At 41.2% G+C, this 16534-nt stretch overlaps 1 protein-coding gene across 7 annotated transcripts in view; it reads right to left on the minus strand.

Annotated features, from left to right (window-relative positions):
* The window catches only part of PMFBP1 (polyamine modulated factor 1 binding protein 1), a 443606-nt gene that overhangs the window by 43418 nt on the left and 383654 nt on the right, over positions 1 to 16534 (minus strand). For 2 of the 7 annotated variants that reach the window (XM_081512570.1, XM_081512572.1), the window contains exons 1-2: positions 5479 to 5580; positions 4617 to 4688 (exon numbers count right to left, since the gene is read on the minus strand). In XM_081512570.1, the coding sequence (XP_081368696.1) occupies positions 4617 to 4667 (51 nt within the window). In that variant the 5' untranslated portion in view covers positions 4668 to 4688; positions 5479 to 5580. Of the gene's footprint in view, positions 1 to 4616; positions 4689 to 5478; positions 5581 to 5695; positions 5877 to 6128; positions 6674 to 7304; positions 8046 to 9747; positions 9888 to 10506; positions 10669 to 14228; positions 14356 to 14601; positions 14653 to 16534 lie in introns of those variants that run through there. The other 5 variants (XM_081512569.1, XM_081512567.1, XM_081512571.1 and 2 more) reach the window with 5 other exon arrangements.

Consider the following 16534-nt stretch of genomic DNA (forward strand, 5'->3'; position numbering starts at 1 on the left):
CTCAGCATCGGCCAGTCAATAGTTAAGGGCTGCCTCATGGGGTGTAAGCTCCCAAGGACTTCCAGCTTTCTGCCCTTGTGAGTAAAGTGACCCCAAATGCCCAAGGGCAATTCTTTTAAGAGAGTTGTAGGTGCAAAAGCACACAGATGCCATGAATGCCCAGAAATGTCAAAGTGGTCCAAGTGATAGTGTCCAACGTCCCATAGGTGGTTAGCAGAGGAGAGTTCAGCTCTCCTGATCCTGCGGCCAGTTCTCCACCACCACGTCCCACTGATTGCGCTGACTTTTTAAATATATGAGCTTTATAAGGCATACTCCCAGGGGGAGCTGGAGACCTGATATGGACATCATAAATCAAGCCTTGCTGGACAGGTCAGTTTAAGAGACCTCTGCACAAGGCTGGGGGTTGGGTGGGAGGGGGCAGAAATAACCACGAGAATCGGACACCTCAATGTCAGAGTATTCGGAATTCAGAAGGTTTCCCAGAAGTGCTGCTGTCTCAGCTGATTTATTCCATCATTTCCATTTAGTACCTGGACATTTTTTTTTTTTTTTTTACCACTTTACAGTTTAATTAGGTTAACGGCGTGGCTCTGTCATTAAAAGGATTTCATTATCTCAAAACTCTCCCTCTTCCTCTCCAGCTCCTGTCCCTTGCTCCTCACTTTCAGAAAAATAACAGTGCATGTCAACTGCCCCAAGCATGTAATTACCATTAAGACAATTACCAGGGACTCTCTTAAGAGAATAAGTGTAGAGCAGCTAAAAAAAAAGAAAAAAATGGTGTACAGACACTGTTCTCTAACTAGAAAACAAAATCCTTGATCTGACAAGGAGCAGCAGTTTGATTCTAGTGCTTTTAAAAGCCCTTTTCTCATGGCTGCCTTACTGGGAATAGAGTATGGAGACTCACTGGGGAGTTGAGGGGGGAGCCTAGGGATTCCCTATTGGTACAGGACTCTCTCTTTGGCATATATGAGCAGATTAGGTGACAATATAATGCATGTTCTATGAAAGTGCCACATGCCCTTGGCTGGATGCTGAATATATTCATCCTAAGGTGAGGAGCATGTCACCAGATTGTTGTGTATGAAGCTGGGCACACCGAGGCGAGGACTCACTAACAAAGTACCAGTGATATACAACTTGAGCTTCTCCGTGTTAAAAGCTCAATACCCTCTCAGGCTAATTAAAAAACCCCCACTCCTTCTAGTTTTAGATGTCCTCTGAGAAGAAGGCCAGCTAGCCCAATTCTGTTGTGCCACCAGGGCTTCAGAATTGGATCTTTAATGTACACAATCTCATCTAATTTGGACATTAGCACTGACTCAGAGTCTCTGAGGCAATTTCTTTGTTCATAAAACAAGAAATTTGGAATAAATAATCCTTTCTTTGAGGATGCCTTAAACAGGTTGAATAACAAAGGTATTTTGCTGAATGTCAAATTAAATGTGCTTTGGAAATCAGAACCTAACCATTCACTCTTAAAGGCCAAATTATACAAGGGTTTTGATTCACCAGAATGAGAGGGAAAATGCTGGGAGAGTATTAAGGTGATTTCTACGAACCATGTATTATTTTTTACTGTAGGTAGTTGTAAGAAGGGGCTGTGCTCACCTCAGAACTCCATAAAGGCCAGTGTTTCTGAGGTTCCAGTAAACTTAATTTCTTGCTAATATCATGCACAGAGGTCACTATACTATTTCTAATCCTATCTACTTTATGAACGCTAAATTCCAGGCAGATGCCTTTTGAGTATCAATATGCAGTAGAAATTGATTTAATCTGACATTTCATCAATCTGAGCTCCGTAACCAGTACTGGGACACGAGATGAACTGAGAGTCTAATGCTGACCCTCAGGCGCCATCTGATCCTGCTCTAGATATGAAGTCATGAACAATCTGAAATTACAAGCCTCCATTGCTAGGTGGATTTCATGTACATAAACCACGTAGTTAGATACAGGCAAACCTCAAAGATATTGTGGGCATGGTTCCAGACTACCGAGATAAAGCAAATATCACAGTAAATCAAGTCACACAAATTTTTTGGTTTCCCAGTGCATATAGAAGTTATGTTTACAATATTCTATAGTCTATTAAGTTTTCAAAAACAAACTTATTTTTAAAAGTATATTGTATTTTAAAAAGTATATACCTTAATTTAAAAATAATTTATTGCTAAAAATTGCTAACCATCATCTGAATATTTAGTGAGTTGCAGTCTTTTCGCAAAAGTAACAAAGATCACTGATCACAGATCACCATAACAAATATAACAATGAGCAGTGTGAAATATTGCCCAAAATGCCAAAATGGGACACAGGGACACAAAGTGAGCAAATGCTATTGAAAAAAAATGGCGTTGATAGACTTGCTTGACATAGGGTTGCCACAAATCTTCAATTTGTAAAAAATGTAATATCTACAGAGTGCAATCAAGTGAAGCTCAATAAAATGAAGTCTGCCTTTACCCAGTTTTGCTTATAAGGGGTTTGAACCTGGTTGCTTTGTTTGAAGGCCTGTGATAGCAGCAGCAGCTACCAACTACAGGCAAAGTGGTGAGTGCTGATGCTGCAGTTGCTACTATACTTCATGACAGTTATTAGAAAATAGGTTACTTACTGAAGCAAATTTTCTGTATTGATTGAGTTTTTTTCAAAGAGCATGCCTTCTTGAACATATATTTCAAAAGATGGGAAGAAATTTTGCTCTAGGCGTCAAAAGTATTGACAGGACTTGCCTGGTGGTCCAGTGGTTAAGAATCTGCCTGCCCTTGCAGGGGACACAAGTTTGACCCCTGGTCCAGGAAGATTCCATATGCCCTGGGGCACGTTAAGTCCATGCACCTCAACTGCTGAGCCCATGTGTTGCAACTACTGAGCCCACACGCAGCAACTACTGAAGCCTGAGTGCCCTAGCACTCATGCTCGGAAACAAGAGAAGCCACCACAATGAAAAACTTGTGCACAACAACTAGAGACTAGCTCTCCACTCTGCTCGTTGCAACTAGAGAAAAGCCTGTACAGCAACGAAGACTAAGCACAACCAAAAAAAAGAAATAAATAAAAGATTTTTTAAAAGGTATTGACAGATAGTCTTATGCTTCTTCTCCGGGGGAGCCGATGTTAAACTGAAGCTTGTGATTCAGTAGCATGCTCAGGCCCCAGGAGCATTACAAAGATTCAAGATGGCAGCATTTCCCAGGATTTGGAACTTGAACAATAAAGCTTGGGTGGCAGTTTCCAGAGTAATTCTGGAGTCCACCAACAATACCATAAAGTTATTGTCTGGGAAATTATTTTTGTGAGGATAAAGAGAGGTCTTCAATAAATAATGGAAAACCATCCTTAGCCCTCACTACCATTCAAAACATATCAGTTTATAGTCAGAGTTATGTTTTTAAAAGCATGAAATCTTAAAAGTTAACATTGTTACAGGAATTTTTATAGTTTACTTCTACAGTAAAAGAGTTCAAAGTTATCTACAGTAATTCCAAACATTGCTATTGATATTATAACTTGATTTCCTGAGTTTACTTTTCCATCTATAAGGACATTACAGTTTTTGTTCACTTATGATGGGAATTAATGGGAATTAACTTACACAAGGTTTAGCCTGTGAGTAAAAATTTTGCAGCCAATTATGTTCACATAGTGAAGACTGAGTATATTTTACTGTGTCTTAAATTCTTTAAAAGCTAGCACCCTGTAAAAGTATATGGCTTAGGATACACATGGCCTATGTCAGAGATCCACCACCTATGGAATAGAGCCCAATTCTCATTGGCACATAATAACATATCCTTGGAGAAACCATTTCCCTAGAGAGTAAGTTCCACAAGAATAGGGATCTTTGTCTATTTTGTTCACTGCTTCATCCCCAGGCTCTAGAGCAATGCCTGGCACAGTGAAGTGCCCCCCAAATATCAGGTGAATGAAGAAATGCCCTTCTAGAAAAGCCATACCAGACCCTTTTTCTTCCTGCAGAACTTTCAGTGAATCCTGAAGGGCTCCCACTAGTAATCTAGCAGGAAAGGAGTTGGAACACCTCTTTTGGAAACCACTTACCTCTTGGTAGGAGGTCTGTTAGAAAGCACATGTCATGTGGGACAGCCCTACACTAACAAAAACATCCCCCTTAAGTCCTTTCTGGAACAAGTCAGGGAAAACATAAACACAGTTTGACTGAAATATTAAACTCAGCAGAGCACTTTGTTTCCATATCAGTCCAGATAAAGAGAAAATGTTGGCAATAATATTTAATAAGTGCTTAAGTCCCTAGCACTGGTTTTTTACATGTGGTATCTTACTTAATCCTCACAGTCAGCCTTGGAAATAAGTGCTCATTATTCATATTTTCTAGGTAAGGCAAAGGAAGCTCAGAGAGGTTAAGTAAAATGCCCACTATCACACTGCTATTAGATATGGACCCAGATCCACCTAGTTCAAGTCTGGGCTCTTAAATGTTATGTATGCTCTGCTGCCCACCTCTGTCTGAGATTTGAGGATGCTTATTATAGGAATTTTGAATCATGAAATTTGAAAAGGTGTCCCTTGTAACAAAGGTTCAGTTACCTCTATTCCTTTATACAGAGTTGAGTAAGGAGACTTACCTCATCTTTCATTTCCTTGGCACCTCTCAATTCTCCTTTAAGCTTTAGCATTTTCTGAGCTTTGTTATAAACCTGAAAAAGTCCAATAATTTAAGATGGAAAAAGCATAACTTAGCCTGGACCTTTAAAGATTTTCCCACCTGGATATGTGCTCTCAGCAGGGAGTCTGGAAAAATTTCTGAACTGTTGGCAATACCTACTTGCCTACCCATCTGTTTGTGTTTTCAAAAGTGCGTTAAAGTCTTTGCTAGGAAGACAGGACCGTGGTTTTACATCTTTTCCAAAAAGTCACCAGTTGGTAGGCTAGATACTTTCTGAACCCATCCTTCTTGGAAAGTAAAAGGTCTGAAATGATTTTACTTTCTAGGTTTCTAAATATTCTATGGCTCAAATATAGGTAACATTAGGTACTAATTATGAACCAGTTGGGATGTGCACATCAACTTCATTCTCATAATAACCCTGGGAAGTAGATACTATTTCTGTCTCCACTTTAGAGAGGAGGAAATTGAAGCCCAGAGAGGCTAAGTGACTTATCCAAGGTCAGACAGGCTCTCTTACTACTCCATGGGGATCTTCCTTTCCATTAATTTCTACTTATTAATTTGGAAATATCTGATGATGTGATTTTTTTTGCAGCGTCAAGTTACTGTTATATTGGCAGTTGTGAAGTCAGGAAACTTGGAAAGTGCTGAGAATTATCCAAATAAAAAGCCTCAAGAAAAACCCAGATATTTGCATATATGTGTGTGTAAGCATAGGATGATGCATGTGAGGTCATAATGCACTGTGCTTATTAAAATAATCTAATTCATTATGTCTTAAACTCTAAGACTAGAGGAAGTTTCCTTCAGGCACTTACCTGCAGAATAGTTCCAAGAATGAGAAGCTATCAAAATACTCATTCTTTGTAATGAACCACATACCCCACCCCTAATATAAGCCAAGAGGAAGAAAGAATGCTGGTGAGAATTTGGAATGTTTTATGGGGTTGTATTCTGATGTGCTGCATTGTTTACCCTCTTGCGGCTTCATGCAGAGAGATGCATCATGGGAATGGTGATGTCAATCAGGCTTACCCAGTAGGGAGGGGCTAGGTGATGCTGCAGTAACAAATAATCCACAAATCTCAGTGATTTAAAACCATGAAGGTTTATTTTTCACTTGTGCTACATGTCCTTTATGAGTCAGCTGGGGCTCTGCTCTTTATTGTCCTCAGCTAGTAGAACCTCTATCATCTAGTATGCTGCCTGTTGCCATGGCAGCAGAAAGGGAATTAGGTGAATCACACACAGGTTCTTAAAGTGGAAGTGACATACTTCACTTCTGCTCACATTTCATTGGCCAAAACAAGTCCTATGGCTATGCCTACTTTCTTCCTTTACCCCCAAGAGGAAATATTGGTGAATGTTACAAATCACTTCAATGCAAGATATCTTAGTTGACTGGGCTGCTGTAACAAAATATCACAGACTGCACATCTTATAAAGAACAGAAAAACTTTTTTCTCACAGTTCTGGAGGTTGAGAAGTTCATGGTGAAGGTGCTAGGAGATTAGGTGAGGACCCACTTCAGAGATGGCTGTTTCTTTTTTTTCTTTTTTGTTTCTTTCTTCAGAGATGGCTTTAAATTTGCATAGCAGAAGGGACAAGGGAGACTCCTGGGGTCTCTTTTATAAGGGCACTAATCCCATTCATGACAGCTCCATCCTCATGATGTAATCACCTCCCAAAGGCTCCCACCTCCTAATACTATCTCCTTGATGGTTAGGATTTCAACACATGAGTTTTGAAGGGACAAACATTTACTCTACAGTGTTAGACAGCCAAGAAGATTAAAAATAGCATGGCCTAAAAGAACACTGAACAGGTATCTATGCCAGGAAGCTGCTAAACCTGGTTCAACACCTAAGTCAGGGAGCAGCCTATGGGAAAGCACTCATCTCTCCAAGCCTTCATTCTTCCTCTGTAAACTGAGGAGTTGTGCTGAATGATGGCTTTCTTTCCTAGCTCTAAAGTTTACTGTTTTGGTTCTACCTTGATGGACTTTCTTCTTTAATAGGAATTGTGAACTCAGCCCAAGCATCACACAAAGGTTGTAGTGGAGTAAACATATCCTTGAGAATAATATTCCTCTAGAGGCTGACGACTGAGTGACTAATAACAGAAGCTGACTTACTGGATCGTCAGGAGATGATTCTTAAATAAAATGAAATCTTATCCCAGAGACAGAAAAATGATTGTCTAATTCATGATCACTTCATCTACTATGGAGTTACACAGCTACCATTGCAAGGGCCAAGATCATTTGGAAGGAAAAGTGGCAGGCACAGGCTCTCATATTTGCATGGAAATATATTTACTAAGTAAAATAAATTAGAGGAAAATAGAGAGCTGAACTGTGTTCCACAAAGGAAACATGGGAATCCTGTGAGTCATTAACAATAGAAGTGGGCAATTTGGAAGTGTTTATGACGAAAAAAAAGGGAAGGGTTATATGATAAATTTTCGAAGTGTTTGACAGTATGTGTGCCAGATGGGTAAGGAAGAGTGCTTTGGGGGAGCCTCAGCTGCTTCATAAAATGATCACGGGAACCTTCACAATGCCTTCTGAGGAGTGTGTGTCCAGTGTGGCTGGACAAATATTTTGTAGAGGAGAGAATTCATCACAGAGGGAGGGGCTCCCCACCTGATCCATGGATACTGATCTCTGGGCACAGGACTTGAATGTCCCCTCTCTTCTCAAACTCGGATTCTACACCTTCTGTGCTATTGTCTCCTGCATCACTGTTGAGACCTTCACATCCTTGTGCCTCATCTCCTCCACTGGCATCTCCAATTCTGTTGTGTCTCCCCAGGGAACTACTTTTTTTGTATTTGAAAGTTCTGCCATCTGCTTTTCTAGCAGGCTTTTTCTTGGTGACAGTTGTGACCACAAAAAAACAAAAAACAAAAACTTGGTCAGGGGTTCTAGTGATGTTTCGTGCCTCTGAAGTTGGCCTCAGCCCCCACACAGAGCACTTTACAGATTCTCAAGAAACACTTAATACTACATCTAGTCATCACATCGGTGACTAGGGTAGCAGTATGAACTCAGATGTGCAAAGAAAAAGTAACTATTTTTCTATTATTCAATCTCTTTGTTAAATTCCATTTATACCAAATGGCATAAAATGGAATCTTAGATATTTCCGAGAAATGTTCATCATTTTTCAGCTAAAAAATGAAGCAGTTCATGATTCCTTCCCCTTATTTAGGTCTCTCCAGAGTGTGCCTCAGTTCTGAGGTCCTGGGTTGCTCTGGTCCCTGGTCGAGGGCATCTCTCGCAGCTGGAATGTGCCGAGATGTCCGTGTCCTGGTCATCAGGCTGCAGAGACTGCATCTTCTTTTTGCTGTAGCTCTTCTGGGCCTTTTTCATGCTCTGAGGAAGCTGCTAATACAGTAAGACACACAGATACATGTGATGTTGGTTTCAGGCTCTCTTCTCTTGGACCTGCTCTACCATCATTATACCACCATCATTTCCACATTCTCTAGAAAGATCAGTTGAGAAGAAAGGGATAGGATTTTAAGATCTTGTTCACTCACTTCCCTGTCCCCCATTCCTGGTATGTATCAACATTTCTGCCCCTGGACTGCTAAATCTATCTGGGGTTCTATTGTTTTCCCCATTTTTGACAATTATACTGATTTTACCAAGTTCAAATTCTCTAACTTATGTTCATATTCTCCTCTCCTTCCTCTTTATTAACTCAGAGAGTCTTTGTTTATTTGTGGGGAGAGGAAGGAAAAAGGTATACGTGAACAAGTTCAATGAAACACAGGTTGTGTGGGGGCAGGATGGGAAACACACGTTAGTACTTCTTACACCATCTATTAGTATCTTCGTGAGGTAACACACATGCCATCAACACAGATTACTGGTGCTGACTCCCCATGAAACTGGTCACAGCTTGGGCATATGGATGAACTACTGGCCTTAAAGCAACACTGTCTGTTACTTTTCCTTCATGACCTAGATGGAAGAATATCAAGAATCTATTTTTCTCATCTAAAACATGTTTCTGGGCTTTCACAGAAAGAGATGCTATTTAGTTTCAAGTTAAAGCTATCCTTGGGGGTTAATCAAAACTTAACAGGTTTACCTACACTTTCCCATGAGTCTTTCTACCTCCTACCAATAAAAACTAGTGGTAAAGAACCCATCTACCAATGCAGGAGACATAAGAGACATGGGTTTGATCCCTGGGTCAGGGAAATCCCCTGGAGAAGGGAATGGCTACACACTTCAGTATTCTTGCCAGGAGAATCCCATGGACAGAGGAACCTGGTGGGTTATGGTCCATAGGGTCGCAAAGAGTCAGACATGACTCAAGTGACTTAGCGTGCACACACACACCAATATAAAAGGGTGATGACTCCTAGGGGTCTTAATTATTGAAATGATGAAAGGATGTTCAATATTTCTTCCATTTTACAAATACGTGAACACCATGAATTGACAGGATGCTCCTTGTACAATAAATTGCTTCTGCGAAGAGCTCATAGACATAGCCATACTGTGTGGAGGCCTGGCATGAATGATCTACTTCTTTGGATCCAAATCTAGTTCAAAAAGAAAATAATCCCTTGTCATGTAGTGCATATCTGTGAGGGAGAGGTGGGAGAAAGGGATGGTTTTGCCTGGGTTGGGGGTTCTGTGCCATGACTTAGTGATAGGAACCTGACACCAAGGTTACTGGCTAGTCCAACCCGACGACTGAGGCTATTCTGGAGAGGAAGAAGGGCCGGTTGGGTCTTCCTAAAGGAGACTTTGGAATGGCTGAAGAAACAAGGGTCTTGAAGGAACAAGAGAAGGGGTCCCAGGATTTATCAGACTCGTTGTTACAGGTAAAGATCTCTCTCTACAGCTAGCTCTTCTCACAGAGGCTGTCAGTTGTCTGTTTCAACATCCATACTATAAATCTTTCATAGTAACAGAACCTTTATCAGGGTGTCTATGTACTCATCCAAAAGACTACCTATCCCAGCCTCTCTGGTAGCCAAGCATGGCTATATGTCTAAGTTTTGGCCAATAAGATGTAAGATGAAATACTGTGGGGACTTCCTGGGAATCCTAGAGAGCAGCGTACAGCTCTTTGTTCCTTCTTCCTTTCTGGTTGTTTGGGATGATGATTTAGGGGCTAGGGCTCCAGCAACCATCTGGAATATGACGTGATGCTCATAGACGTAGAACCTAGGTCTCTGAAGGTATGGAACCACCATGCCAGCCCTGGAGACAGAGAAAGAGCAATTTTAAATTTATTTATGTATTTATTTATTGCCACACCTCATGGCATGTGGGATCTTAGTGTCTCAACCAGAGATCGAAACTGCTCCCACTGCAGTGGAATCGCGGAGTCCTAACCACTGGAGAAATTTCTATCATAAGTGACTTCCATCTTAAGTCATGGTTGTTTTGTTTTTTTTTCTACTTTAAGCAGTTAAATCTAATGCAAATGGATAAAGTACCCTTAATTACAGTCCTCTTCAAGAGACCTCTTTACAACTCACTCTCCATTTACACCTCCATTAGCTGCTTCTACATTTTGGAACCTCTGTTTCATTGTGGACCAACTCTTTGACCCCATGAACATTTTTCTCAAATGTTCTCTTCTCTTCCTTAACTTGGTTTTCTCTTGATACAATCTCTTTGTTTCACTCGTTCTCTTTTTCCACTTGATGTATGGAGTACAAAGATCCAGGGTGGGGAAGGGAGCAACATACTTAGTCCTCCTACTGCCACCATCATTATTCCCATGCCATTTAGTAAAATATCCTCTTTTGAAGCATACACTCCATCTAATCTTGGTTACCATTAGGATAAACTGACATACTGAAAACTCTCCCACCTGATTTCTCAGTATCTTTCTTTTTTGAATATGAGGCATCTTCTTTCTGTCTGTCCAAAAAACACACACTTTCAAGACCCAACTCGGTAGCCATTTCTGTCATCTTCTTTCCAGCCACATGCACTAATCAACACTTGTGCGGCAGCTACTATATATGAGGCACTGTACCAAACAAAAAGAACAATAATTCTCATAGAAGCCTTGCCAGGTAGGTAACCCCTCAGACTCCTCTGGCACTTAATCTGTTCACTTAAAAAAACTATTTATTTATTTGGCTGCATTAGGTCTTAGCCGCAGTGCAAAGGTTCTAGAGAGCTTGGGCTTGGCACTTGCCCCCTGGCATGTGGGATATTAGTTCCCCAACCAGGGATTGAATCCTTGTCCCTTGCACTGGAAAGCAGATTATTAGCCACTGGACCACTGGGGAAGTCCCTAACTATTCATTTTTCAAAGGCAACAAAATCTGCCTTTATTAGGCTATTTGTGATTTGCTTTGTCTCTCCACAAAGGTAGCAGTGGTCAACTCTGGTGAAAAAACAGGAAAATACAGACCTTTCTGAAATAAAGCTAGATTTTCAGAAAAGTTGCAAACATAGTACAGAGAGTTGCTATATACCCTTTCTTCAGCTTCCCCAGTTGTTAGCCTCTTGTACACCATCAGTATATCTTATTACCAGTGATATTGACCTTGGTCATTTGGTTATGTTGGTGTCTCCTGAGTTACTATTTTCCCCATTATAACTAATAAAAAATTTCATAGAATCTGCTTCTTGAGTTGCCCTTTGCTGCTTTCTTCCTGATACTATACAATAAGACTCCTATCTCGAGAAAGGATTTTCCACAATTCTTTTACCTTCTCTCCTCGTGTTAACCCCCTCCACCTTCTTGCAGGTTTCAAATGGTTCAGTGGAATAGCCCAGGCCTCTTGGAGATGCTATGATTCACAAGCATTTGCCTGTGTGCCTGCTCTCCAGCAGGAGAGGGGTTAAATTCTTTGGTATAACTTCAGCACTGAACTGCCAAGTCTCTTAGGTTCAGCTCAGCAATCAAACTGCATAACCTAATAGAGCCCCTGGTGCTTCGGGAAACACAAGACACTGATTTATATTTTAATATCAGTAATTTCCACAAGAGCAACATTTCTGAGTGTCATTTTACAATTTCTGTCAAATGCCAGCTCAGTTTTTCTTAATTCTGTTTATTGTGTCTGAATTTGCAACCTCATCGGCAATGCAGATTCTTGGCTCCCAGGGGAGGAGAAAATTTTCGTCTTTCTCTGGAATGGGAGGAATGGAGATAGAGGCAGAAATGGGCCTGTAAAATAATTGGAAATGTAAATAAAGTACTGTTGATAATAAGAACAGTGATAAAGTACTTCTAGATGAAAAAGGGCAGGAGGCAGTACTGGACAAACTTTGCAAAAAAGTGAGACGAAAGAGGTATTTGGTTGGGATCCAAATGGACTCTCCTCCCAGAATGGAGAATGGCTCTGTACACTGCAAAATGGGGAGAAGTGAACGGGTGTGGGAAGAACTTGGCTCATTTGCTGTAAGATCGTTGCTCTGGCCACATTAGCACTACAGCAAGTTGTTGAGGGTTTCGGGATCCTTAACGATCAAAGAGGCGCATGGCTGCATAAATGCCAGATGTTGCCATTAGAAAGAAGGAGCCTGGTTTTCTCCTGTATTCTTTGAACATCTAATAAAAGTAAGAACAAAGCTGGTGCTGTTGGCACCAAACCACCTCTACCCAGTGTGCTCCAGGCTGGGTGTGCGTCCCGAGGCCGCTGGTTGTAGATGCGGGCCCTAGGGAGCCCGGTGTCATCCACGAGTTCCTGCGGGTCTGCAACTGTGGTTTCTGCATTGTCCTTTCCTGGACAGTTCACGGACAACCTCCTGGAAGAGCTCAACCCAATGCTCTTCTTTGAAGCCCAAGACTTAGGTTCAGCTAGAGTGTTTCTTCTCTGCTTGTAACATACAGCGACCCAAGAGTCAGAAGTGAGGACTCTGTAACCCGGTGAAGCTTCTGGTGTGGCTACTCAGGGCCTTTCCCAAATGGCAGTGTCACAAGTGTCCATAATCCTTCTTTTTTTCCAAAGCCATAGGCTTGTTAAGTCACTGAGACCACAAAGCTAGTTGCTCTGCCTCCAGTTGCCATTAAGACCTCGTGCTTTTCGCCAGCATCCTTTAGCTTCATACACTCTAAATCCAGCATCATGTCTCATTGCCAAACCTCTGGCAGAAGCCGTGTTGAGTTTCTCAGTGGAGCTATCGACCACATTGACTGAAGCCGCAGCAACGTGTTTCTCCCCGTCCAAAAGGGTAAAAATAACAGGAACAAGTTGTCGGAAATGAAATTTCAATTCATCCACGCCCTTTCTACACTTCTGCTGCGACTCCCAAGCAGGGATCAATAGTGTTTAGACAGCCAAGGAGATTTTTTCCCCTCTTAAAGCACCAGATCAATAGTAAAAAAAAAAAAAAAAAAAATCCTCCAGCCCTCTGTATGTGTTGTAGTAAATGTGAACAAATCAGAGGCCTTCGGCTAAACGGATTGACGGAAGGCAGCAGCAGTCCGGCGCTTTGTAACTCAGAGCACATCAACTGTGCGGGGGACGATAATGGAGGAAGGCCGCTGGGCCCGGGGTGAACCCTGAAGCTCCCTCAGTTCCATCCCAAGGAGGTGTCAAAGGGAATTTTTGTCCCCAAAATGAAGGCAAAAATAAAAAGATCACTGTGCATTATAGCATGTGGGTGTGACTTTTACAAAAATTAGGAACAGTCAGGACCCTTTATGGAAATGAATTTTATTTGAAGATAGCTTGGGTTGTAGGGTACACTGCACTTCTCCATTTTGTCGCTGCTTTTTTAATTTTCTTTTTTTTTTTTTAATTAAAGTTTTTGGCTACCTATTGCTTTTCCTCACTGCTTCACAAATTTCATTTTCCACAATGCTGTCCAGCTCTCAAACATCTTTTCCCCTAGAAAGATTCTGAATGCTGCTTTTAGCCCAGCATGGGGATGTCTCTGACTCACCTGGGTTCCTCACTTGCCATCACTGATGTTCTCTGAAGTCTGTTCTCTCTCCTTCCCTTAATCCCATTATTCATATGAGGGAGAAATTGAGTTGAAGTTCAATTCTGATTTTCCTCAAATGATTTACCCAGGAGCAACCTTTCCCTCCTATTATAAAAAATTCTGTATTTTATTGCATCCTTTTTTTTCTGCCACAGGTAAATAACACAGTGTGCAGATATTCACACGGATATTCTAGTCATTAGACTGACTTCCAAATTTGGTCTGTTTCGAGAGAGAGAGAACTGATGGACTGAAGCCTTAATTATAGTGTGAGAAGCTGAAGACTTCTGACAATCCAATTCCTTAACTTCGCTTGGAAAAGCCAACCCAAGGGCTCAAAAGACTATCACATAGCTGATGCTGGTTTGTGGGATGAAAAGTTATTCAGGTTGCAAAGATGAACTGCTGTGAACATGTGAATGTTGGCTTTTATTATAAAAGACTTATTATTCTTATCGATGATTATCATGCTAAGTTCTGTAATGAATTAAGATTTTATTTGAAATAAAGCACTGGCTAAATCTAATATAGAAGCATAGAAAAATGATAGCATGTCAACATATATTAGCTTTAGATGATATAATTTTTGTGGTAAGTTTAGTTATGCAAATGTTTATAGCCATAGATAAAAGAAATGATTCTTACCGATTATGCTATAATCAGTATAAAAAGCTATAGAAGCTTTTCCTGGAGTTCCTTCCTGCCTCTTATATGCCCGTACTTTAAACCACACCTGTTCTTCTTACAGTCACTGGCATATCTGAAAGATCTCCTAGGGGAAAAGAGATACACCTCAGTCACTTTAAATAATCAAGAGGTTAGGTGATAGCAGAAAAAGTCCCTCTAAATGGATGAAAAAAAGAGAAATAGAAAAATACAAATATTAATGTATTCAGTAATTAAAAACTACCAAGAACCAAGTATGCATCAGATGAAGCAGAAATGAACAAAGACAAATATAACTACCAGAACAGTGGTTACATAGACCAGTCCACTTCTCTCCTGTAAGGGGACTCACACAGTGTATAGTCTTGTTCTGTAGCTTCTCCTTCTCTATGATTCTTCTTATCTGCAAGTTAAAGGTTTAAACATTTGAATACATAATGCAGCCAACAGATTCCAAAATGTGGAAAGGCATTGGGCCAGGTTTCTCTTTGTCCATTACTTTCTACCTCTTTTTCTTCTTATTAGGGATGTTCAGGGGATGGAGGTGGGGAGAACACATGCTTGGAAGAAGAGCCAAGGCTTGAACGTAACTGTTTTCAGTTACCATTTATATGAAGATTGTTGCAGAACAAAATCCCCAGCACAGATCCCATTTGCAGCTCCAGATCTATGTGTGCAATTGCCTTCTAGAGATCTATTCTTGATTGCTCCACAGATTTCTGCAGTTCAGGATCTCCAAAACGAAACTCATAATCCTTTATTCCAAACCTGCTACTCCTTCTTTGTCATCTATTTTGCTTATATAACAAACACGTATAACATTTATTACCTGCAAGGCATTGTTCTGAGCATGTCGGTATTAACCCACGTAATCCAAATAACAGCTCTATGATACAGGTACTCTGGTTATCTTCATCACAGAAGAGAAAAATAAGTGGCCCAAAATGAAACAGTGGTAAAGCCAGGATTCAAACCCAGGTAGCCCGGCTCTGAGTTTGTGCTCTTACCACCCACTCCGTTTGTTCAAGCTCAGAAATGTGAGCAGCGTCTTGATTCTTCTGTCTTCCTCTCTCTCTTGCTCACTTCCCCTCCTAGTCCCTTTATCTCATTACTCACCAAGTCCTGCCTATTGTAGCTTCTAAATAAATCTTCTATCAGTCCTCTTCTCTTCATCTCCAATGACACTGCCCGTTTCTCCAGCAACCAGAGATATGATCATGGCATTTACTTGCTTAAAACGTTTCAATAATTCTGCATTGCTCTAATGATAGAGGACAGACTCTTAAAATGGTTTATGGGCCCTCCTTGATCTGTGTGCTGCTCTCCTGACCCTCCTCCCTGCCCTTATTCACATTCCCCACTCTAGCTCCACTGAACTATGTTCAGTTTCTCAGACATACCCTGAATCTTTTTCATGCTGCCTGTGCTTATGTGCATCATTCCATTTCCCTCCTCCTATCATCTTTGGGCTAACTCCAGCTGATGCCTCAGGATTCAGGTAAATATTTTCTCTACAAACGCTTATCTGGCTCCTGGAGCCTGGATTCTTTCTCCAAGCATGTGTTCCCACCCGGTCTCCTGAACATTTCTAAAGAGGCGGTCAACGCACCTTGTTAGGATTGTGGGCATACTTGTCTGTATCTCCCTCAAGACCCGGAGTCCTCAACCTTTCAGGCACCAGGGAGTGGTTTTGTGCAAGAAAATTTCTCCATGGCCCGGGAGTGGGGTGGGGATGATTCTGTTTTCTCCCACTTGCTCATCTCCTGTTGTGCGGCCCAGTTTCTAATAGGCTACTGACCAACGGGTACTGGTCTGAGGCCCTGTGGGGACCCCTGATCTAGAATGCAAATGCATTAGATTGAAGGACTGTGTGGTCTTGTTCACCATCTTATCTCAAATGAGTAGATAAGTACCTGACACATTGTGTGTGTTAGTTGCTCAGTCATGTCCGACTCTTCAACTCCATGGATAGCCTGCCAGGCTCCTCTGTCCATGGAATTCTCCAGGTAAGAGTACTGGAGTGGTTTGCCACTTCCTTCTCATAGTAGATGCTCAGTAACATCAATCGAAAGAATGATTAGCCAACTAACTAATATACAGTGAGAAATCACTGTCACAGGAACTAGAATATTCTCAGTCCATGTGACCAGCACATGCTCTTTCTATACATGGGAAGATCAACATGAAAAACCCAGGATTTTGGTTGACAGAATCAGGACTAAGGGGTATCTAAAGAGTCCAGTGTTGAATGGCAGCTGGCAAGGATGGAATCATAAAACCATCTC

Source organism: Giraffa tippelskirchi, chromosome 7 (genome assembly GCF_054371585.1).
Source record: "Giraffa tippelskirchi isolate mGirTip1 chromosome 7, T2T-mGirTip1v1.2.pri, whole genome shotgun sequence".
Lineage (NCBI taxonomy): Eukaryota > Metazoa > Chordata > Mammalia > Artiodactyla > Giraffidae > Giraffa > Giraffa tippelskirchi.